At 44.1% G+C, this 19018-nt stretch overlaps 1 protein-coding gene across 11 annotated transcripts in view; it reads right to left on the bottom strand.

Moving 5' to 3' along the window:
* LOC125738745 (LIM domain-binding protein 3-like) overlaps nucleotides 1-13484 on the bottom strand; it is a 42544-nt gene extending 29060 nt beyond the window's left edge. For 5 of the 11 annotated variants that reach the window (XM_049008010.1, XM_049008008.1, XM_049008007.1 and 2 more), the window contains exons 1-2: nucleotides 13061-13484; nucleotides 2592-2743 (exon numbers count right to left, since the gene is read on the bottom strand). In XM_049008010.1, the coding sequence (XP_048863967.1) occupies nucleotides 2592-2743; nucleotides 13061-13156 (248 nt within the window). In that variant the 5' untranslated portion in view covers nucleotides 13157-13484. The remainder of the gene's footprint in view (nucleotides 1-2591; nucleotides 2744-13060) is intronic. The other 6 variants (XM_049008015.1, XM_049008017.1, XM_049008014.1 and 3 more) reach the window with 3 other exon arrangements.
* Nucleotides 13485-19018: the final 5534 nt, after the last annotated feature.

Genomic DNA, 19018 nt, shown 5'->3' on the forward strand with positions numbered 1-19018 from the left:
AGGAAGAAGAAAGCTTGGCGAATTAAGACCGCAGCACAGCAGTGGCGAAGATTCCGAGCTCAGGCACCAAAGGGCAGGTTTCTAACAAAACCGGCATGAGTGGAACCACACAGTTCTAATGTTATAATGACAGAAGCACACTGTGAAGACCACCCCATCCTCCAATTCTGCTGTGAGTAAAATCAAGGCAAATTTTAAAACACAAAAGTAAAATGGCTACAATTTTCACTGGCGAATCACACTGAGTGCAAAAAATGAGCATAAAAGCACGTCTATGGAATTCTTTCTTCAATTCAGAGGTCACCTGAAAGGAGAGGATGAAAGACCCAATATTCTCAGAAAGTTCTGAAGAACACGTAATACTCCCATCAAAAAGTCTACCTCTCCACCAAGCGAAACAGCACACAAAACTGGAAACAACAGATTGACAACTGTCAAAACCAGGGGTTCTGGAACATGAACCACTGGTTGAATGTACTTTTACTTTTCTGCTGTCATCGGTCACAAAGTCGTCATGAGAAGCCCATGGTACACAGACAGCATTGGCATGGGACCTCCTGCTCATCCAGCTAGCTTAATTTCACTATGATGTCTATCAGGAGGCCCTTTTATGGGTCTTTTTCTCCAGTACAGAGATGACTCACCTCACCCACTGTCTGGGATCAGTCATGCTTTGTAAATGTAGAAAAAATATTACCCTTACATCAGGTGAAACGTTAAAGGGTATTTTTTGGTGGTTTCATGGTAAAAGGGCAGATGATTTCCAATGATCTAATGGACCTGTGGTGCTGAGGCATGGTGATGTGGGTATTAGGGGGTGTGTCATGCATGGAGGTTGACTCAGCATATAACTGTTGTTTCGCCACTGATGGGAAATTTATCGGTATCACATAGTAAAACAAGAAACAGAAATACTTGGTCCCTGACAATCCGATGAAAGGACCCAACAAACCTTTGGGATCCCCTCATCTTCTTTGTGTCAATAGTCATAAATCCACCAAACTGTTCCCCATTATTTCTCTGTAAGCCGATTTGTAAAGGACTGGGTCTCCTTAGTAACACAATGGTGTAGAGGACCAGCACTAATGCCACAATCCATGACTGCGAAGACGGCACACGCAACTTTGAGATGGCGATATAATGTAATAGCCACCAATGGCAGTTTAAGTCTGAAGCAATCAGTACTCACTTCTTCATGTCTATACACCAAATTTAAAAGGCCCTGCCACCTCACCAATTGACTCAACCAAAAAAAGTCCAAGAAAATCAATGCTCTGACCTTTTCCTTCTAAATACCACCACCCAACGCTGACAAAAAGGCACGCATGGCAGTGGCCATATTTAGGTCACTTAAGGGAAAAGATTAGGTGCAGCTTACAGGGACAGGAGGGTAGGATTACTGGGGGACATGTTGCAGAATGACCAGGAGAACCAACCCCTCATTACAAGCGTCCCTCAATAGAATCTCAGTAGAAGGCTGTGCTCATTCTGCAATAATCATTTGCAGGTGAATTCCGGTAAGACGGAGGTTCTTATTGTTGCTCCCCCTAACCTCTGTCCTGAGATTAGTCTCAAGATGGCCTCTGTCGCTCCAGTTGCAAAATCAAGCTTACGTAATTTGGGGGATGTTTTGGATTAGTTGTTAAGCCTTGATTCACATATAAAGTCTGTCAGCCACTCTTCTTTTTATCATTAAATATTTCTAACCTGAGGTCAGTGCTTTCAAAATCATAATTGGAGATGCTAGTCCATGCTTTTATTTCTTCGCATCTATATTATTGTAATGTTCTGGATTCAGGTCTGAACAAATCCCCTACAGTTAGTTCAAAACGCTGCTGCTAGGCTTCTAACCCAGTCTGACCAAGGAGCACATATTACTCCAGTTTTGTTTTCTCTGCATTGGCTGCCAAATCTTTTAAAGAAGTTCATTTTAAAGTCCTGGTACTCACTTATAGAGCACTGCAGGGTCAAGCTCCTACAGTAAGTATATTGCTAGTCTACTCCAACGCCACACAGCCAGCCGGCTTCTTAGGTCTAGTCAACAAGACCTTCTAGGTGTCCTCCGCACATGACTTAAGACATGTGGGGATTGTGCTTTTCAGTCAGCTGCACCTAGACTCTGGAATGCTCTTCTACTAGCTTTCTGCTCTGCTGAGTCAGTTGACTCTTAACATACATCTTAAGACTTTCTTGTTTAAGAAGGCCTTTGAATTAACGCTGCTTGGACTTTATTCCCATATATTTATTACTCATGTTTCTATTACTCATGTTTTTTTCATATTGCACTTGGTTTGCTTATTTTTATTGTTGCATTTTTATACAGCACTTTGTGACTTGTGTCTGTGAAAAGTGCTTTGTAAATAAATTTTACTTACTGACTTTACTTACTCATTCATGTTTGAATACTGCTCAATTTTGTCTTTTCCTTGCTTAGTTAATTATGCTGTAGTAATCATATTGCCATAAACATGTTCAGTAACATTTCCTGTTGTATTAGGTACAGGTGTACAGTACACAGGTGTGTGTGGCAGCACACGTTCTGAAGAGCAGCACAGGTGTGCACTCTGTAGGGCTGTTCAGGGAGGGGGCACCTTTGCATAGTAAGGGCGAGATTGTAACCGGCACACTTGATCTTGTTTTGAGCCTCCAGGTGCGTCATGCCTTCAGTGCTGACTCCATCGATGGCCACAATGACATCGCCCTGGGTCAGGCTGCCCTGGGAAGCTTTGCTCCCCGGTGTGATCTGTGGATGGAACACAACAGTACTGCAATGACATTGTGAACCTTGCCATTCTTTGTCATCACCGTAAAATTGTACATGTATCACTGCCATTACGGAATGCAACTGATTAGTCATCTTTTGTTTTGCAGTCAGGATCCATAAGACGAAGTGACCTGATGTGTGTTATCCATGTTTGTGTGACTTTGTGTTCCGAAATCATTCTGCACTTCCAGCATGTTCAGCTTGGCACATTCCAGTATTTACCCAAACATCCTAGGAGCCCCACTGTGGAGCAATACAGAGCCAGCTGGGAGGCCATGGGGCACAGAGTGGTTCATTAGCTGCACTTTGTTTATTTCACCCAGAGAGGCAATAAGGGGGCAATCAGCGGGCATCACCTGGCGTTCTGGCAGCAGAAGCACAGAGCCAGAGCCCATACAGCAGTGAGGCATGGCTTCCTGTGCTAATCTCACACAGCTGTGGGATGTATTACATTTAAAGATACCAAGATAAATCTGTTGGTTCCACAGACTCAGAAGGAGATGATCGCTAAATTAACAGCACAAGGCTTCATATTTCTGAGCTCTTCACTGGGATGCTGAGTAAGGCTGCTGGTGGCCTGAGGCCTGCACTCAGAGCTCCGTCTGAAAAATCCAACTGTCAGCTTCCTCCCCAGCTTCAGCAATACTTTTAAAGGCCTGCTCATTCAAACGTTAGTAGATAATAGCCCTCAATTCTTTGTGGGGGTGGGGGGGGTGGCTCGGTTAAAAGTATAAATAAATGGTGCTGCTTCCTGACACTTGGTGCTCCCCTCTATGCTCTCACCTGCTCTCATTAGTCGAACCACACCCTGAAAAACCATTTTCCCACATTTTCACTCAAGAAATCCCTAAACAGTTTAAACCTAATTATATGCTAAACTTATTAATATATTCTTGTGTGGAAGAAATTCAAGTTAAACCACTCATGGAACTAGAGTCATTCATTTTCCCAGGCCTTTTCAGATCAGGAGGACAAATCTAAGCAAGGCCCCACTCTGAAAATTGGATGTGAGTATTTTCCATTCCTCACCAGTAAAAGGAAAATCTAAGTTTAAAGGTTAACATTGCACCTAAAAAGTGGAAATGACACTTGTGGTCATTGACAGTTATGTACATCTTTTCATTTACAGAGTTTCCTTACTGCACCCCTACTAGAATGACAAGCAACAAAACACCATGGACTGGACTGGACTGGACTGGACTGGACTGGACTGCATTGGCTTTATTGTCCCCCAAGGAGCAATTTGGTTTGCAGGCTGCAGTCAACACAACCAACACATATATAATAAAATATATAAATGCTATTTATATATAAAAAAAACTACATAAATCCAACACATGACATCATAAAAACCATGAAAGAAAATCATGAGAAGGGAGTCCTGATTGTCCAGCTGGTTACATAAAACCCATGACTTGTTTCAGCGAAACATTATACTTTAATCTGCTCGCTGATTTCACTCATTTCTACTACAAAGGTGTCTGCTCTCTATGCTTATCTCTGGTCTACTTGAGCAGTTACATCAGACCCCATTGTTTACATCACTCCTCTTATCTCTTAAACCTTCCAGGTGGGGGGGGTTCAACATCTGTGGTACCATTTTCTTCACCCGATACTTTTTTTAATGAATGAATGTTCCCCTCCTAGTGCAGATCATGGGTAATGTTTCCTAGTAGCATATTTACTTGCCCATGAAAAAAAAATATGTGGAAAAATGAATAACCTTCTTAGTTAACCACATCATTTCCCATAAAGAATAAAATTAATTTAATAAATTGAATTCTTTACTGCTTCTCCATGAATCCCCACCTGGCGGAGGGTGTGTGTGTCCCAGTGATCCTAGGAGCACTGTTGTTGGGGACAATTGCCCCCGGCAGGGTCTCCTAAGGCAAATTGGCCCTAGATGAGGGGCCATATTAAGAGTGATTCCATTGACCCTCATGCTGATTAAAACTAAAGATTCAGAAACCTCGCTAAGAACAGGGATACTAGGACCCTGCCCTGGAGCCAGGCCTGGGAGGGAGCTCATCGAGAGCCTGATGGCCAGGGGTCTATCCATGGGGCCTGGCAGGGGGCAGGTCAAATGAGCTACATGAGCTACTGATCACCACCAGATATTCTTCAGCTTAATGAAAAGAGCATTTGTGAATGAGTCCCAGGACCAGCAATATAATAAGCTACAATGCAATAAGCTACACTGACACCCATGCAGACGGAAAAAAGGCGGAATGTGGACAGGAGGCCGTCAGGGGCAAGAATGAGTATGCAGTACAATATCGCTAAAATGAAAGCATATGGAGCAGACATGCAGGCTGGGGGCAACCTGGGTGTGATGGGTGGTGTGGGTGGAGAGGACCAACGGGCCGGGAGCAAGGAGAGGGCTACAGGCGACAGGCGGGCCAGGTGCAATGAGTGCACTTGGAGCAGGGTGTTGGCCAGAGTCGACAAGGGGGCCGGGGGCAATAAATGCAAAGACAAGTGGGTTGGGGGTGACCAGCAGGCAGGGTGCAGTCAGCGGACCAGGGATGACAAGCGGGCGGGGGGCAATGAGCAGGCTGGGGGCAATAAGAACAGAGATGAGTGGGCCAGGGGTGAGTCTGCTCAGAATTACCATATTGATCCAAATATAAAAATATAAGACAACCCTGATTATAAGAAGACCCCCCACTTTTTGGCAATTGTTTTTATAAAAAATGTTTTTGGAATTGCCTTTGTAAAGAAAAATAATTCTATTTCACCAGCAGTGAACCAGCAACCACAGGCAATCAGATTACAATGAGTGTATTAAACAACAAACATTCCAAAAAACAAATATATTATTTGGGGGGGAGGTGGATAGAACTCCACAGGCATAGAATGTTTTCCATGCAACAGACCCACATGAAGGTAGAAGAAACAGTTGAGTCATATTAATAAATGATATGACAGGTCTTTTAAATTAATGTTACTATCTTTATTAAGAACCACTATTGGTTGAATACTAGCAGTGGCACAGCCATTGCTGTCAATTAACACAACACACAGCATACATGCTAAACACATGCATTGCCTGGGGTCCCAACTCTCACGCGTCTGATGTGACACTCTTGTTTTTGACTGTTACATTCACGCGAAAAACCTTACAGAAAATCTATATTACAGTAAATCTAAACACTTGTTACACAATATCGTACTTGGCACCATCTATTCCCTTTTTTGTTTAGACCCCAAATATAAGACGCCACCACTTTTTCATATTTTGAGGGAAAAAGAAACCCGTCTTATATATGGGTCAACACATTAAGTGGATGGGCTGCTGAGTGCAGGTTCTGTTCCACCCCACTGGAGCCTTTTGGACATAATTACTATAGTCTTTTCGTTTCAGTGCTTCTGCCTCCTGGATGTCAGTATGCCATTTTGGGCCAAGCCACTCACTGCCCAGATGACTTTAGACCTGATTTGACTGCACAAAGAACCCAAACCCAAAATTTATTTATGCATCAATGTTCATTACTGATAATTTTCCAAATACCAGCTGCATATTCTTCTACCCAATTGGGTGATACATATTTGCTTGATATCACGTAAATGAAAACGGGGGTATTTAAGTGCACCTACTCTGGGAGTGATAGCTGGGTGATCCAATAAGTGGGAAGCCCCACCTGCCAGTGCGTTTATGGTAATCCCCCCATAATCCCCCCATGTCAGTAGTAATGGCCTGGTGGCTCTATGACCCTTCTCTGGCATGTCCAAGAAGGTTCTGGTTACAGAGGTCATAACCTCTCTCAGCAAATACACCCTGTCACCTAACCCAGGAGAAGGCTGTGTGCGCCACTGAGCATGGCACACTGAGCATGGCACACTGAGCATGGTACACTGAGCATGGCACACTGAGCATGGTACACTGAGCATGGCACACTGAACATGACACACTGAGCATGGCACACTGAGCATGGCACACTGAGCATGGCACACTGAACATGGCACACTAAGCATGGCACATTGATCATGACACACTGAGCATGGCACACTGAACATGACACACTGAGCATGGCACACTGAACATGGCACACTGAACATGGTACACTGAGCATGGCACACTGAACATGGCACATTGAGCACGGAAGACTGAACATGGCACACTGAGCATGGCACACTGAGCATGACACACTGAGCATGGCACACTGAGCATGGCACACTGAGCATGGCACATTGAACATGGCACACGAGGCTGTCACACACCCAGCACAACCCAAGACTGTAACTGTTACAAGAATTAACTGAAAATGCACAGGTTAAAGCAAATGTTTGCAGTTTTAAAGACAAACTCCACTTGTTTTGCCATGTTTTGATAATTTCATATTTGGTCTTCCAAATATTATATTAAGTAGGCCATTTATTGTCTTTGAAAATGATCAGTCTAGACATTTTTGTCAAAATACCAACATGGGAAAAATAGATGGGAAGTTCAGGTCTGTTCGCTTGCCATCGACAGCCTCTCAGAGCTGCTGGATAACACGCTAGCTCAGCTCACTTCAGATAACAAAGACCCTGTTCATGGCCTCTGCTATAAGCTACATGCAGAAAGTGGGACATGAGGGGAGGTGAGAGGGCTGGGGGAGATCGAAAGAAATTAATCAGAGAAAAAAGAGGGACATAGCATTCTCTCTCACTGATCAATGAAACGTTTAATATTTAAACATCAAGTCTATTACTCTGCAAATTTCAGTTGTTACACTCAATTAACGGTTCATGATTAGAATTGTCCGGAAGCCACATTCCCAAAATTGTAAAGTGGGAAAGGAGAGAGCCAGTCTGTATTCCCATAAAATCCTCAGCAGCTCACCACGACGTTGGACAGCCCCCAGGCTGACCAGTGCCAAGTTTTTTTGGTGTCATGATGTCAAAATAAACGCCACCCTCCCCCATCCTGAAAATCCAAGTACCCAAGACTAGCCGTACGTCCATCTCACATTCCAGCTGTAAAAATAGCTGGAGGCTCAGTATGAGGGACACCCATCCACACTCCATTTAGCACTTGTTTAAGACCTGGCTCTGATGTAAACTGCTGTACATACATCACACATGCCCTCTCAGCAGAAAAACTCTAATGCTCACTAACTGAATGAGTACCATAATGTGGTTTACTATTGGAAAAATAAAACAAGGACAAGCATCGTAAAACAATATTTGACTGAATTACACAATAACACAGTTTAACTTAGATGAAGCAGAACAACTACCCTGACATAGTATATGTGAATGAGGCAGAATACTGGTACAGTTTACTGATTGAGTACACTGACATTATTATAGCAAAAAATATGTTTAATTATTCACAGGAAGTTTCATATCTTAACGATCTTTTTACATTCAATGTGCAACACAGGGAGATAATGCATGGGCAATGGGATCAAGTGTGAACAGTCTGTGATTTACCGTTTAAACCTGACTGATAACCTGAAAATGAAAAACCTGAGTCTGCATGAGTGAAACTGAATGACCCAAGTTGGCCAACAGGCGACATCCCCTGGGAAAGCCTAGATGTGCCACAAGCTTCATACACACAGAGATCTTCTGGATCCTAGAGCCCACAGGGACCCACCTAGCTAGGACACCCTTTGGCCTGCTCCTGACCTTCATCCTGTTGCTAAAATCAGCTCCTTCCGTCAGCACCACCCAACACCATGACCATAATACCAGAACGATGGTAGCATTACCAGCACATGCTATCGCACCAAAGACTGTTTATAGCATGCCAAGGGAACTGCTAGAGGTTTGGAGGCAGCTGCAGCCTGCAGGAACTGCGGTGGGGCTCTGCAGTCTACATAGGATCTTGGGAATGGTCCCAGGCCAGTAGATGGCCCATCAAACTTTGTGTGTGATCTCTATAGCTCTGCTGTTGGATAACAGAACATTCTTCAATAATTATAACTGGAGATGTTCCCCGTGATGCTTTTTGAAAAGCAGATAAATAATTAATGCAACAAACTGTCTTTTAAAACAAACCAATAAATTAATTGCTCCCTGAAAGCACCTGCACTGCAACACTGCTCAGTCCAGGAATATTAAGTGCTGCGTTTATTATGAGATGCTACTGACGCACACAGACAGGTGTTTGGCACAACACAGGCTTTTCAAACATAGCAGCAATGCCAAAAGCATCTGAGCGACACCAGAACCTGGTCTCTGAGGGCATTTCCTGACATGCAGGCAACCTAAACAGAATAATGTGAGGGCAGCTGATGGATGGCCAAAGCTGTGCTGGCGAGGTGGTAGACTGGCAGGTCTATAAATAGCTGGTGATTTCTTTGCCAAGCCCTTGACAACTTCCACAGTAGCAACAAGGCATCCCCACGTTTTCCAGAAGATTTAAATTCCTGGTCTCTTCCAAACCATCTCACTCCATCACCCGAAGTCAACGGCATAGGAACCCCTGACTGTCAGACCATGAACATACTGCAGAGGGGGACCAGCAGCACACCTAACAAGGGAACCATGAAAGAGGTTCCTGTGGGGAGCACTGAGATCTTACCATGCAAAAGACAGTTGAAGCGAGGATGGTGTTAGGCAGATAGGACTGTAAATGTCATCCAGGTGAACATAGATTGTTCCATCACAGTTAGATCAAAGGTCACATGGGCAGCACACAAAAATGACGGGGTGCCTAAAATAAGAGGTTTGGTATAATATATGCCATGTTGGAGTAGGAGTAAAGATTACATTAAACTAAAGATTGGAATAATTATCCAGCTACATGACATGCTATGGTCTCAAATAGTCAAACCACCCAAAGAAAGGTACTCATTTAATACCAGGGGTCTGGTAGGCCACCAAAAACACATCATAAACATCACCGGTGCTCCGAAGATTAAGACATCGTACATGACCATAACACTTGATATCTGTGAAGCTGAAATTTGAAACAGATGCATTTGAAATACCATTAAGATCCTTTAGGGGGCGGCATGGTGGTGCAGTGGTTAGCACTGTTGCCTCCCACCTCTGGGACCCGGGTTCGAGTCTCCGCCTGGGTCACATGTGTGGGGAGTTTGCATGTTCTCCCTATGTTGTCTTGGAGTTTCCTCCGGGTACTCCGGTTTCTCCCCACAGTCCAAAAACAGTTTGCATGTTCTCCCCATGTAGTCATGGGGTTTCCTCCAGGTACTCCGGTTTCCCCCCACAGTCCCATGTTGTCGTGGGGTTTCCCCCCACAGTCCAAAAACATGCTGAGGGTAATTGGAGTTGATAAATTGCCCGTAGGAATGCATGTGTGGGTGAATGGTGTGTGAGTGTGCCCTGCGATGGGCTGGCCCCCCCATCCTGGGTTGTTCCCTTCCTCGTGCCCATTGCTTCCGGGATAGGCTCCGGACCCCCCACGACCCAGTAGGATAAGTGGTTTGGAAAATGGATGGATGAATAAAATTCTTTATTTGAAAGATGAGACATGAAAAGGTCACTCCCCTTCCCCCGAGGGGAAATCCGAATATCTGCAGGTCATCGCAATAAACTACGACAAACTAGACAAAGGGATTTCTGTAGAAAGAAGTTCTTGACGTTCTCAGTTGAGGTGGATAACACATAACTTTTTATGATGCTTAACATTAATCTTCAGCAAAGAAGTCAACATACACATTGAACACAGGACCTGTGTAAGGTGATGGAAGGGAAATGATACCCAGATTACACTCCAGCATGCCCAGTGATAGCACTGTGTCAGCCCTGTTCTGTGCAGCCAATGGGAAGGTACTGTTTATGCAGATTTATAAGGTGGGTGAACTCTTTCCGAAGGAGCTAGAGACCCACCCCATAATGGTAGTTTTCCTGGTTCTACAATGAGGTAAAACCCAAGCTCATATATATAGGTGAGTAGTCAAACATTGGGGTTTAACCCTCTGGGGTCTAGGGGTAGGAAACACACTTTCACTGACTGGGGAATGGTCAAACATTTCTTCTTCTCATATCATAAACTTAATTCATGGCAAATAAATTATTTCTTATATATTTGTTTTGGCATTAAACTTATCGTAATCTTAGTGTACTTTGTAAATATGTCAGATTTATGTGAAGGTTGTAATTTGACATCAAAGTATTGACATTGCAAAATTCAGTTTGGAACACTTGCAGAAACATTATAAAAGTATATAGTAAGCAATGGTGCCAGTTTGTTTTGATCCCAGATATTTGATCACCAAAGTCTTGGCTACGTGAAGATGACTAAATGGTTGGATAAATAAATAAGAAAAAGCTAATTCATGTCACTATTTCTGGTCTCCTGCCATTGAATATGTAGGAGTTCTCATCTGTATGCATGAGCCATTCACACCTGGACACACCCCCCCTCCCCCCCTTTTATGGTGCTGGTGGGGATGTATCTGTATCGCGTTTCACTGCTGTGTTGTTCATCTAATCACCATGCGAATGTGATTAGAATACACGGTAATGCAGCTATTTATAGTGCGTATAGCGATCTTCAGGTGAGGGCGGTACTACACGCCCCTGATGCAGGTAAAACAAAGTAAGGTGACATGGTTTACTTTTTTGCTACATCCAACAAAGGACATTTTTCAAAGAAGACAGATTACGGATTTAGCCAGCGTTTTCTTCCATGATTCTACATTAAGATTTCAGCAAGATATAAACTGAAATAGACGCGAAAAGTACGCTGCACCGTCAACGACGCACTCGACCCCAGAGGCTTAATAGGAAGCATCATCCATTCTTCTTCAACACTGAGACAGATGATATAGAAGAGGCAGCCAAAGCCAGCATTATTCATTACCACCAAATGAAGACACCTCATTGAAACATTCCGCCAAGTCCAATTTGATTTTGCAGGCATGTGTTCTCTGATGCAAATGCAGAATTGTCCAAAAAAAGTAAAGCATCAACACCATCTGATTACATAACTCATAGAATTCAACTGGTAGTAAGCCTAATCTGAAGGTGGTAAATCTGTTTTCTATTCATCCAAGGTACCATTCTTAAGCTACCTGGACAAGCTCTGGAACCCTACAACCCTGCAAGTAGGAATGATCTGGGTGATGGATGGATGATCTCTGAGATCGCATCTCTGAATGATTTAAAGACAGCCTTTTAATGTTCACAAATGGATATCTTAAATCACAGCACTTTAACAAGAGGGATGCAGAAGCAAGCCCCCCCCCCCCCCCCCCAACCATGCCCCACCAATGCCATTGGCTAAGCTAGCATTATCTATATCACCTTTGACACCTTGCTGAAAAACACTTCCCTAACAGACTACCTCAATACAATGACCATTTGTCTCATTATTTTTAGAGGCTGCTGGTTTGTATGGTGTCCCACAACAGCACCTGCCAGAGCAATGATTGACTGGGCTGTCTGTGATGGTGGTGGGGGGGGGAGGGGGCTAGCACCTGTATTCTCTGCTCTGCAGACCTGGCATGGGACAGACCTAGCAGATACTGCTCTCAGCAGACCCCTGGGCACAAGGCATTCCAAGATGGCCTTGAACATGCATTGTCTTGCTCATCTTAAATCTTAATCAGCTACTGTTCACACCCTGCCACCAGCAGTTTAGGAGGAAAGCCTTTCTTCAGTGCAGCCAGGCCTGAGCGGGCACCTGTCCTCTGGCATGCTGCAACCCCTGCAGCTTGCTGAGCTCTTCTGCTCTCTCAGAACAACACTCCAGCCAGGAACATCTATAAATGCTCCTCCAGATAAAACCGCACTGACAAGGAAGGAAACCCCTCTTAATAGGAATGATATATGGGTGCTAAACCCTATTTACTTCCATTGCCATGCAAACTTACCAGTTCTACCCCACCTCTCAGGAGAAGCTAGTGTTTTATATCGATTGTTTGTTGTATAAATTAAGGAGAACAGCCCGGCACAGCTGAATACCAGCTTTGTCAGGACAGTAATGTTATGTACTGCCAAACCAAAATGAAAGCTGCTCTAGTTGTTTTCCTCCCTATTGTATGCTACTGAAATATCCACGATAGTCTTCATAGCATAACTCTATGGCCATAATCTGACCATTTTTTTTCCAGCAAAGATATAAGCAAATCTGTGTAGCCTCTCCTGTAGCTACCCAATGCTTTAAGCTTCAGGTTGGAGCAGATAAGGCAATATACATAAATGTAATCCATGCAGTTTAACACAATCTATTCAGTTTAACAATATATTTGGGATTAATGGATGTCACTGGCAATTTCACAAAACACATTTCAAATTTGCTTAACGCGAGGGTGACGAAAAGCAGGTATTTCGATGTTAGGTGACGCAGAATGCAGTTCACTGGGCTAGCTGCTCACCCCAGCAGGGAAGCCTTACCCTGGAGATAGTCAGGGGCATGTTGAAGTCCTTTCCCCCCTGCAGGCGGAAGCCCCATGGTGCTGGTCCACTGAGATTTACGGTGTAAGTGCTCATCTTCCAAAAGTTCTTCTCACTTCTTACTCACTTCTGTCTTTTACTTTTGATCGTTGGGAATTAGGCAAAGTGAGCCGCCAGGCAGCAGCAGATAAAACAAGAAACCCAAAAAAGGCAAAAAAAAAACTTAAATTGAGCGCAAAAATACACCACTGAATCCTTCAAAAACAAAAATGCTTCATCAAGCAAGGGCTTCAAAAAATGAGGTTCAAGGTGCTAATTGTGCCCACCTTTTCATAAAGGCATATAATGAATGACAGAGGTGTCCAGAAAGCAAAAGGACGAGAGGTCTTGTCTGCTCAGATGGGCTGGATCGACCATCTAAGAATAGCACCCCTCAACAGAAAGTGATAGCACCCCACCACTTGTGGGGCCTTATATGGTGTGTAAGAAGACACCCAGAATGCCAAGCCTCCATGATTCAAATAGCTAATATAGCCTCCTTCTAGGCCAACAGATTTTTCTAGTCTACCCCAGGCTCCGCCCACCACTTTCCAGCACCTCATGTGGGGGGTCCTCAGAATGAGCTTGATTAGAGCTAATTAGCCACCATGCTGCTGCATGTGCTGGTGGCTGCATTTGTGGGTGGCATTCCAGAACAGGATTCTCAAACAACATAAGACATCATCAGATGCAGGTACCTGAGCAAAGGGGAAAATAAAATCTCAGAAATCCAAAGATGAAAAAAATAAAATGGTTGAAGCTTCACAAACATTCATTCATTGATTCAGTCATCTCCTATACTGCTTGTCCTACGCAGGGTTGCATGGGTCCACAGAACATTAACACACTAATCATTAACTGACACACATCTGACCCAACAGATTCTCATCTGCGTGTAAAACTGAATGGCACCTGGTGGCAGCTGGGAGAAAAACAATACTGTAAAATCCTGTTATAGTGGACTTGCTTATAGCGGAATATCGTCTATAACGGATGAGGTCCGCTGGTCCCGGCCGTGCGCCTTTAAGAACATGCAGAAAAAGCATCGGATATAGCAGACTCACATATAATGGAATTTCACTTATAACGGACAAACCATTTGGTCCCCAGGGCTGCTTCTAGCTGTAGTTTTATTCGGCTATAACGGACATGCAGGCTCCGCCTACAAGGCGCGTGGCGTGCCGGTGATATCCAGCGCAGATACGTAGTCGGGATTATTAATAGTTACGCATCTGCTCAGGTAAAGTTGGATTACTACATGTATAATATAATAATCTATACCACAAGTGTGTGTGCTAGGTTGTGGGGTGAGTAAATGGTGTCCTGTAGTTGTGTTCTGGGCATACAGCAACTATGGATATAACGGACTTTGGATATAACGGACTGTTTTGCCAGGTCCCTTAAAGTCCGTTATAACGGGATTTTACTGTATGACGTTATTATTATTCACAGACCTGGCACGTGCCTATACCAAAAGAAACCAAATGAATATAGTGGGACACCTCAAAAGACGTTACGTTTCTGTTCAGGGTCCAATGCCAGGTGCTCTTCACAGGGTCGTGTGAACCAGGGAGGAAGTGGGGGGACATGTACCCCTTTTTACGTACTGGAGAGTCACAGACTGGGGAAGCAGAGGCAGGACTCGAGGTGTCGGGAGAATACGGAGCTTAATAAAAGTAAGAAAACGATCAGGTGACAACCACATAACGTCAATGACCGGAATGGGGATACTTTAACACAGACTTAAATACATAGACTAATCAAGATGACTGGAAACAACTGGGGACATTATGACATTTAATTTGGCTTCATTTATTCCCCCAAAAATAGACCATTACATTTAAATTTATAAGTTGTGTCCCCCCCACCCAAATATCAAACTCCATCCCATGCCATTGGCTTTCCTTATATTCAAATGTGGGACTTCCTAGCTCATTCAATCCCTCACCCTAAACTGGCTCCCCAGGTTAAAGATTCATATCACCTATAAAACTGACCGAGAGTTGGCTGATCACACCCACAGGTCAGCAGTCATTTACTAGCACAATTCAGGCCAATTCTTCCTAGGCTCAGCCTGGTTCAGGCTGTTCCAGAAATAACCGGTTCCTACTGGCCCACTTATGATGAGCATGGCCCCTACAGTGATAAAGACAGCACTTATACACTACCACACAACCAAGGGCCTGTGACAAGAGCCAGGAAATAATCATTAACCAGGGAGGCAACAGAACTGGGAAATGTCAAGTCTAAGAACGGCTTTCTTTATCAGTGGAAATATGTGGAAAGTTTGTGTCTTTCTGGGAACTGCTGGTATTTAAGAAAGTACCACAGAGGAAAATGCTAAACATACTTTATAACACCACATGGTAAGGAGGATTCGGAGCCCCTACTCACACAGGAGGGACAAGGATTTTAATTTGCAAATGGAAGCGCAGATGGGTGGAATAAAGGTAGCTGGGGGTAATGTCAGTGCTGGGTCCTATAACCAAAATAGGCATTGGGTCATAGAACTGCTAAAACTGCATTATCGATCAGGCATCATGCATTTACTGCAGCTTAGATGCAAGAAACCTGATGCAAGGGCGGATGCAAGAAGACTGTGCTGAAATCAGCGGTGAGAATGAATTTTTAAATAGAAACCCACTTGAGAACTCAGCCAGTAGTTCTGACCAATTCACACTTGTCTCTGTGGATACTATCAGCGCCGCTTGACTGCCATGCCAATACTTCATGCCCAGCACTAACCCGTGCCTCATAATGAACAAGAAGGTTACATTTAATCACAAGTGACCTTCTGGCAGACTCTCCCAAAAGGGTGATGGCTTCTGGTCTTCAGACTAATGCATACAACAAAATTGACCAAATACTTACCATTGATTTTAGCCAAATGGATTAGGCTGTCAAGTAGCTGCAGTGACAGATGCATCTCTCCTCCAATCAGTAGTCTCCTATGTAGTAAGAGTTTGGGGGCAGTCTGGCCATCACCCAAATTTGGAGGTTTATTTTCTTGTATCTTTGGCACTTTAATTACTGGCATATAGATGAAATTGTAAGACGATCTGAATTAAAGTAAAAGTATTAAATCAATGGCAACATGGTGGTGCAGTGGTTAGCACTGTTGCCTCACACCTCTGGGACCCGGGTTCGAGTCTCCACCTGGGTCACATGTGTGGGGAGTTTGTATGTTCTCCCCATGTCATCGTGGGGTTTCCTCTGGGTACTCCGGTTTCCCCCCACAGTCCAAAGACATGCTGAGGCTAATTAGACTTACTAAATTGCCCATAGGTGTGCATGTGTGAATGACTGGTGTGTGAGTGTGCCCTGCGATGGGCTGGCCCCCCATAGCTTCTGGGATAGGCTCCGGACCCTTTGAAGTGAAACAAATGGATACTTCAGCAAAATAGTCAAGAACAGCCTCAAATGTATTTATGACTCATCTAACAAGGAGTAGTGGGCCTTTCTTCTGACTCAAGTCAAACCTGTTTGCGAAGAACAGCAGTAGAAGAATTTTCAGAGAGAATTTGACAGAGCCTCCTGGAAACCCGCAGCATGTGCTGCGATTGAGAAAATTACTGAAATAATTGACTCAAATATGATTAGTGTGTTCAGTTTGCAGATTTGCCTGCTAAAACATCTTAATCGGCTAATTACCAGGATTAGTAGGTGTTTTTAAACAGGGAAATCTGCAAACTGTTGGATTCTGGCCCTCCTGGATCAGCACTGGGGAAGCCTAATCTAAAGAATCTTGCTTCACCAATTTGTACCTCAGCATCTTTCTGCCTCACAGAATCAGAGCCACATACATAGATCTTCAGACATGCCAGTAGTATCCAGCTTTCTGTTTTATCTAGAACATTGGGTACCAGTTGTTATGCGAAAGCAAGTCGTTCAGGGGAACATTCCTGCTGTATCAGACAGCATGAAGCAAATAGGACAAGCACAACAAGGTATTCCAGCACAGGTCCTGGAGCAAAGAACTTAATACACTCACTTCCTCCCTTGATGGGGAGCTCTGGGAGTCTCCTATGCAGGACAGCGGATGTGAAGAGTGATGACCTCATCTAGTCAGGTATGGCTTTTCGGGGGATGGAAAGCATGTTGAGCTTGCGGTTCCCAGGTTCTGGAAAGCAGCCTAGAGCTAGCACATAGCTTCTGCAATAACGCATGCACTATTCCTGTTGTTGACATTGCGACTGAGTCATGACCAAGCTATAGCACCATGTGGCAGCAGTTCACAGCCCAGGTCAATGCGTGTAATGCAAGTGGAACACTAATTTGTGGCAGTCACTGAGCCTAGAGTGTTCATGCCAAAATACATGAATATAAAAACAAACCAATAATGTGCTTCAGAAGACTGAAGGCAACAGAACAGCAGCTACTGCTGCTGATAAAGGAACTGGATTTAAACAAAGACTAATATGATCCAGTAAAAGCAAATACAATTAAAAGAAATGCAGTCCAAAGACAGAAAGCCCTCAAGGGCCCTGGGGTAATGTCACACAGCCTACACCAGTTTGCAGCTCTCCATGTTCAGCCATGAGCATTCTATTCATTCAGAGGGCAAGTTTATAAATCACAGCCAGTAGCCCAAAGTCCAGCTTGGTCTGGAGAGCTTCAGTTAGCTCCAGGGGAAGTACCTGGCTACAAAATCAGGATGCAGAATTGTTCATACAGCTTCTCAAACTTCTCTAATTCTCTCCACATAACCCGTACCTTCTCACCTTCACAGTTTCCTCAGTCACTTGCACAGGTTTTCCCACTGAACACTGGGTGCCAAACTGATTAACACAGCTCAAAATGTTGTTCAAGTGAAACTGTAGGAGTCACCCTTGCACAGGTGCCTGTTAACCGGCCCAAAACATCATAAAGGTGATCACAAGGTGAGGCACAGGGCATGCAAAAGGCAGGAAACTATCTGGAGGAGATAATGGAAGCGTACAGGTACAGAAAGAAGTTCAAGTTCACTTTGGAGAGCAATAGGACAGCTGGAATGAACACACACAGACAGCAGGATGTAAGTATAGCTTTGTAACCCCACATTAATGATGAATGGGTGTATGGCAAACACAAGGGAATGATTCATAACCATCCATCCATTTTCCAAACTGCTTATCCTACTGGGTCGCAGGGGGTCTGGAGCCTATCCCGGAAGCAATGGGCACGAGGCAGGGAACAACCCGGTATGGAGGGCCAGCCCATCGCAGGGCACACTCACACACCATTCACTCACACATGCACACCTTCGGGCAATTTAGCAACTCCAATTAGCCTCAGCATGTTTTTGGACTGTGGGGGGAAACCGGAGTAACCGGAGGAAACTCCACAGCAACATGGGGAGAACATGCAAACTCCACACACATGTGACCCAGATGGAGACTCGAACCCAGGTCCCAGAGGTGTGAGGCAACAGTGCTAACCACTGCACCACCATGCCGCCCCTTGACCCATATAATTATACAGTTTTAATTTCTTAAAACATGTGCTTTCAAGTCATGAAAATCATGTTATTTCAATGGTTAAATCAGCATATGGAGTCCTTCAATGCAAGCAGCTACTTCTCACAACATGGCATGGTGTAGGCATTAAAAAGGGGATGATCCACTGGCAGCTCTAAGACACAAAGGGGTGAATTAAAGCAATAAAACACACTGCAGAAAAACCACAAAACAAAAGAACTACAAGGGGTCAGAACTAAATAGGGGTAAACGCTACAAACAGAACCAACAAAGGGAACCAGGCAACACAACTTTACAAACAGGCAAAGTACCATTAACATAGTAACAGATCAACATACAATGACTAACTAAAGAAGAGAAAAGATGCAGGGACAGGTAACCACCTACTACGGAAAGGCAGCTGTGGAACATGACAATTAACCACCAATTAACCGAGACACAGAGTGAGTTACAAGAACGAGCA

The sequence above is a fragment of the Brienomyrus brachyistius genome, chromosome 3 (genome assembly GCF_023856365.1).
Source record: "Brienomyrus brachyistius isolate T26 chromosome 3, BBRACH_0.4, whole genome shotgun sequence".
NCBI lineage: Eukaryota > Metazoa > Chordata > Actinopteri > Osteoglossiformes > Mormyridae > Brienomyrus > Brienomyrus brachyistius.